Below are 6007 nucleotides of genomic sequence, written 5' to 3'. Positions count from 1 at the left end.
AAATAAAACAATGAGAAAGGTTCATTGTAATACTTTACATCTAAAATGCTTCAGCTTTAAGCGTACTTGTAACTTTGATAGAGCTGAAATCCACGAAAATAAAATTAACCTTTTGTAACCAGAAGACATGTTAAAAATAGCTTTAGAAACACCTGTTTAAAGATTTTTAGATCGATCATTTAAAGATAGTATGTGGTAGGAATGTGTGTGAGAGAGAAATTAAAGGTATCTACAGAGAAAGAAAAGGCAGGGGTTTTTTTTTTCAGTCGTGGTAAATCTGCAATAAACTTTGTCCAAATCCAGATGGGAGCCTGAAATATATTTTTTTAATCTAAATTAAGTAGTGGTTAAAAATAAAGCCGTGGTTAAACTACCCTGGTAGAATTAGCATGAGAGTGCCCTTACAATCAAGGTGCACCAGAGGATAAAAAAGTCAAATTATTTTTTTTCTTTTGTGTAAATCCAACTCAGTGACTGAACCCTGCACCCAACAACGACTCCTTTCCTTCTCTTGAGTGTTAGCTGCGCTTGTGTCAATTTCATTGCACAGAATTATGCTTTTAAGTTACTTCGTGTAATTACCCTGGGCTTTAAAAGAAACGTACATAGCCCTTCCCCCATCATTTCACAACGGAAAGCTCGTTTGAAATTCCCCAAAGCAGGACTATTTTTAATAGTCCCGTTTTTACTAAAGTAGGTTGCGTTTCTAGTGCCTATTTCATATTGACGCCTGTAAAGAACCATAGACGGGCCCAGCGCCGCGCGTCTTGGCATTTCCCTGTATAGATCTTGTCTCTCTCCTACAGAAACGTCCCAAAGCCCTCATCATACGAGGCAAAGCCGGGCAGCAAAGAGGGCTGGGCGAATGCAGAGACTTCATTAACTTGTTTCTTTTCTCCACTTTATACATTAACTCTAACTTCTACTAATTATCTCGAGTAAATGCACTGGGCTAATTAGCAGCTGGGCACCACGGGAAACTTTGAGCAGTAATTATATTGTGGAGGATATAAGGGGAGGCAGAAAAATAAGTAATTTTCAAGGCAAAGTCGCCGCTTGCAACTCTAGTACGTTTCAGTTCAAGCTGGGGGAAGAGTGACACACACCCTGCCAGAAGAGGGGAGTTGTAGAAGGAAGATCAATGAGCAGATAGGGGCTGTATCACGCAACCCCCCTGCAAAAGAGGCTGCAAAAGCAGAAATCCTATGTAAATTCATTAATCGTTCTGTTTGCATTTGTTTGTTCCCTACTTCTCCCATCATACTGGAGTTTACAAAGGAGAACTGCGTACAACTGCTTGTCTTAACGGGTGGTTAGGTAAAGACTTACGATGCAAAGTTACATCAGCCCATGCAAGTCTTGCTGGGGCATGCAGCAGTAGCGTTTTTCATTTTTTCACTTCAATTAATATGAACTCACAGCAGGTTTATTCTACCTTGAGAGATTTGGTTTTGTCTTAAAAAAAAAAAACACTTATGGGGAAGGAGGAGAGAATGGAAGACACTGGAAGTGTCTGATTAGTTATTTTAACGGGACAATCGTTTGCCCTGCGCTGCGAAAATCCTACAGTAATGGGGTTGAGACAAAGTAGTGCTCTGATTTTTTCATGTCGTGCTTAGAGGGGAAGAGATGGGTCGTTCTCTCTGTGCAGTTTACAAGCTTTTCAAGTTAAGTCTATTTTCCATGTCAGAACCAAAGCCTCCCCACGCCCTTCTTTAAAAAAAATGTTTTAAACACTGGCTTCCCCCGTTCACATCAGCAATAATTCAAGAACTGGTTTCTTAAAACACCTAGGAAAAACACACTCAACCCGTTCCTTAGTTTTCTAGTTTCATTCATACACAGCTGTTAAGGGGGGAAAATACAACATGCACCGTCTGCTTTTGTTTTTGTTTATTTTTAGAGAGAGCCCGGGGGTTATAATAAAGCTGGGGCTTTTTTTATTTTAATTAAAATTGAATAAACGCGTAAGGAGAAATTAGTAATCCTCTCCAACCCAGCCCCAGTTGTGTTTGTAACAGACTCAAAGCGTATTTAAAAAAAAAAAAAGTAAAAGCTTTTAATACATCAAATATACGGAATTTTAATCTTTAAAGCGATACATTGTCTATTATTTTAGTACATGACGTAAACCTTACCCCCTTTTACAGGGTGGACTTAAAAATTAAAAATAGTTAAGTGTTCCTTTTAAAGAACAAAATAAGGCAAATGAGGTTTTTGGAATAGAATTGTTTTTTTGTTTTTTTTCCTTCTTCCAGATTACATACAAAAAAATACCAATTCTCTTTCAATGGTATACACCGTAAAAATAATTGCAATTTGAAGTTATAATTGACAAATTGCGAGTTGGTTTTTTAGTAACAAACATGCATGTAACTTTTTTTTGTTTCAAGGAGACATTAAATAAGAACGTACAATACAATCATAGCAATTTTAAAGTAACATTAAAGAGAAGACCTCTATTTCCTTTTTATTTATATTCTACAATGGGTGTTCAACTTTTACCTATTGAGCTCAGTTAAGTAATGCACTTTATGATTCATTGTCCCGCTTGAAGCTAACATAAATAAATACAGTGCTCACGGATCCAGTCCTCAAATGAACACTATTTTATAAAAAGTCAGATTTCAGCTTGTATAAAGTGTGGGTTTCTTTCCCACCCCCTTTCCCCCTAGGTCGTTTGTAATCCTTACCCCACCCCACACTCACTGGTAGCCCAGAGCGGAGGCTGTGGTAAGTCTCTGCCCGTACAGTGCATAGGGGGAGTAGTAAGGTCCCGTAGCCGCAGGGACTGGCACTGGGGCACCTGGGGTGGGCAAAGGGCTCTTGGAATAGGGGTGGTAGCGGCTGCTCAGTCCCAAGGCGTGGTGCGGGCTGCGGAGGGCCAGCGTGCCGGGGCTGCCCGGCGCCCCGGTGGTGGGGATGTGCATGTGGCAGGCCATGGCCGCGGCGGCGGCGCTGGCCAGCGAGGAGGAGCTGGGGTAGCTGGAGAGGAGTTTATCGGTGCCCGGGAAGGCAGTATGGGTCCGCAAGTGGCTCAGCAGCTCCTCGGAGGTGGCAAAGCGCTTGTCGCAGGGTCCGTTGGCCGACACCCAGTTACAGATGTGGGGCTGGGGGTCGTTGGGGAGCATGAAGCCATAGGGGTACAAGGGGTGGCCGGCCAGCGAGGGCGGGGTGGCCCCCGTCAGGGAGGAGTGGACGCTGTGCAGCGGGTGCGTGGGGTAGACCAGCGGGTATCCGGACTTGAGGGCCTGGTCGTGGGCGCAGGAGGCGCTCGCGGCGCCGGCCAGGTGGCTGGCGCAGTGGTAGCTCAGGCAGTAGGGGTCGCGGCACAGGCTGGCCGTCATGACAGAGGGCGGCGAGGCGCCGGCCAGCGGGCTCGATCCCGCCGGCTTACTGCAGCCCAGGCTGCCAGCGGCGGCCAGCTGGGCCCCGACCAGGCTGCCGGATTTGGTGGGGTCCAGGGCCACTCCGTGCGGCAGGAACTGCGGCGGGTAGCCGGCGTAGGCGCCCGCCAGCGTGCCCGGGTAGCTCATGCCCGCCGGCGGCAGGGGGAAGACAGTCTGACCCGGCTTGTAGGGCGAGACCGGGGCCACCAGGCCGGAGCCCAGCACCGAGGCGGACGAGGTGGCGGTGGTGCTGCTGCTGCAGGAGGACGAGTCCGAGGAGATAGGCTTGGAGCCTGGCGCGCCCTCCGGGTGCTGGCCGCCCTCCACGTTAATCCCGCCACAGCTCACGCTAATCCGGCTGTGGCTGAGGCTGGCGGCGCCCGGGCCCCCGTCCGAGCTGGCGCTGCCCCCTTTGCCGCAGCCCTCCGCGTCTTTCTTGTCCTCTCCCGCCTTGCCCTCGGCCGGCAGCAGCCCCGGCGAGCAGGCGGAGGCGCTGGAGTTGGGGCTGCCTGTCCTTGGCGTGAACGGCTGGCAGGTGGCGCTCGGCACCCGGAATCCCGACTTCTCCCCGCTGGAGACTCCCCCCGAGGCGGCGCCACCGCAGCCCGCGGGGCCCGGCTCCTTCTTCTCGGCGCCCGGCTTGGAGTAGGGCTTGAAACTCGACTTGTCCTCCACGCCGATGTCGCTGAGTTTCAAGGGGCCCGACTTGGAGTCCTTGTCCCCGCCCGCGCCGTTCGAGGTGACCGAGGAGAGTTTGGAGGAAGGGGAAGGGTCCGGCTTCCCGATCTGGGAGCACGTCTGAGCCAACAGGGCCAGCGGGCTCTTCTTAGCATCCAGCTGCAGAAATCAGAGGGACACACAAAGGCAAACGTTTAATCAGATGTTTAAAAAAAAAACAAAAGCAAAGGAAGTCGGTATTTGCCGACGTTTCTTGCAGAGAACGGCCTGAAAAGGATCAACAATTTTGTGCACATTCATCATCCTGACAGCCCTCCCCCCCCCCCATGCACCATTTTCCACAATGCCTTTTAAAAGGCAACGGTTTCTTATACCGCGGCGAGACAAACCCCGTCTCTACTGCCTAGGCAAAGCAGCACCCACCCCGGGGGCTTTACAAAGTTCAGCTCCCCCCCCACACACACACTTTGGTTTTGCCTTGTTCCCACCGCACGCGCGCACAAACGCCCGTAAAGTAGAGCGACTGCACCATTTCTGGCTGGCCACACTATTTAGAAACAGATCGGGAGTTAGCAGGAGAGCCGGGCTCCGGGAAATCTATGGCTTCCCTTTGAACAGACTTTAATGAAACCATTCATTCACCCAGTCCCAGCCTCCACACCACCCCTCTTTCAGAGTGGAGATCCCGAAAAATATCCTGCCAGAGTAACGCGGAAAAGTTGGACTCAAAACAACACACAAATAGCCTGTTTGTGGTGGGGTATCTTCCGAAGTGAGACTAAGATCAGGAAGCTATGATCAGCCGCACCCACATTCTCCCCCCCCCCCCCATATTTTCAGCCAACAAGACTATTTCGCACGTTGTGACTAGTGGGGCCCTAGTCCTTAAGGAGAACAGTCTCCTTCCATCTCTACCTCCCCAAAAGGGGTGTAAAGAAAACAAATAAATTAAACTTTTCATGAAAGAAGGAATGCTAAAATCAGCCAAGCTGGAGCTCGCAAACCCAGCCTTAGCTACAGCCGAGAAAGAAGGGATGCGGTTCCTGGTCTAATCGCCTTTCAAAGAGAAGGGAGAGGCCGCCATGCAATGACCGTGAAGAGAGACCGCTTGAGCAGGGCAGGGGGGGGAGGAAGGCATCCGGTTCCTTACCTCTATGGGGCTGACGGGGGTGGAAGGCAAAGGCTGCAGATACTCGGGGTGTAAAATGTGTCCCGTCCGAGCCGTGAGCATTTTCAAGACTTTGATGGGAAGCCGATTCGCTTGGCGTAAAGGGTCCGAAGGAGGGACGGAGTGGAAGAAGGGCTTGGTGCAGCTAGTAGTATTCCCAGAGTGCCCGTTCTGCCAGGCGAGATCAGCGGCGCTGCTGAGGCTGAGGCTGCTGCTGCCGCCAATGTCTCTACCGCTGCTGCTGTGCTTACTACTTCTTACAGCAGAAAGCGAGGGCGATGTGATCATGACCCAAAACCTCGCATGAAAACTGGGACGAGTCGCGCTGATCAGCCTCGGAAACCTTCTCTCTTTGGCGGGGGAGGGGGGCGCCAGCCACACACCCCCAAAAGCAAACTAGCAAGAACAACAACAAAAAAAAGGCAGAAAACGTCTCTGGCTTTGCCTAGTGGAGGCGGGGGGAGCCCGGAGAAAAGAGGAAGAAGGAGGAAAATAGCACAATAATCCCGGGGTGGGGGCTGGGGGGGGGATGGTGAATGTGTCTCGCTTGGTCCCCGGCTGCTGCACTCTCCCTCCTCCTCCTCCACTCAGCTGTGCTGCTGCGAGCCGCTGCTCGTCCAGCCCGGGATCTGGCAAAGAAACTCACTTCAAAAGCAGCTGAGTTAGTCTGAGATTAAAGCCTTTGCCGCCTTCCAATCAAATGGGACCCCGAGGTGATTGGAGGGTCAAGGGGATGTGACGTTCCCCGGGCTGGGGCTTTTTTCTTTTTTTT

General features: G+C 50.5%; 1 protein-coding gene across 1 annotated transcript; it reads right to left on the bottom strand.

The window, feature by feature from the left end:
• Positions 1-2067: 2067 nt before the first annotated feature.
• On the bottom strand, positions 2068-5807 carry LOC112106594 (zinc finger protein 503). Its single transcript, XM_024199933.2, has 2 exons — positions 5218-5807; positions 2068-4226 (listed from the first exon to the last, which is right to left on the bottom strand). The coding sequence occupies exons 1-2, from the start codon at positions 5521-5523 to the stop codon at positions 2706-2708; spliced, it is 1827 nt and encodes a 608-aa protein (XP_024055701.1). The 5' UTR covers positions 5524-5807; the 3' UTR covers positions 2068-2705.
• Positions 5808-6007: the final 200 nt, after the last annotated feature.

This window comes from Terrapene carolina, unplaced genomic scaffold (assembly GCF_002925995.2).
Source record: "Terrapene carolina triunguis isolate 2854851 unplaced genomic scaffold, T_m_triunguis-2.0 Scaffold147, whole genome shotgun sequence".
NCBI lineage: Eukaryota > Metazoa > Chordata > Testudines > Emydidae > Terrapene > Terrapene triunguis.
This window is presented reverse-complemented; position numbering and strand designations above follow the sequence as displayed.

Bases quoted from the DNA above. Each gene is read 5' to 3' on its own strand.
- LOC112106594 (XM_024199933.2), bottom strand. From the start codon at position 5,523: ATGATCACATCGCCCTCGCTTTCTGCTGTAAGAAGTAGTAAGCACAGC. The intron at 4,227-5,217 runs GTAAGGAACCGG...TGATTTCTGCAG, and splicing joins CCCCCGTCAGCCCCATAGAG to CTGGATGCTAAGAAGAGCCC.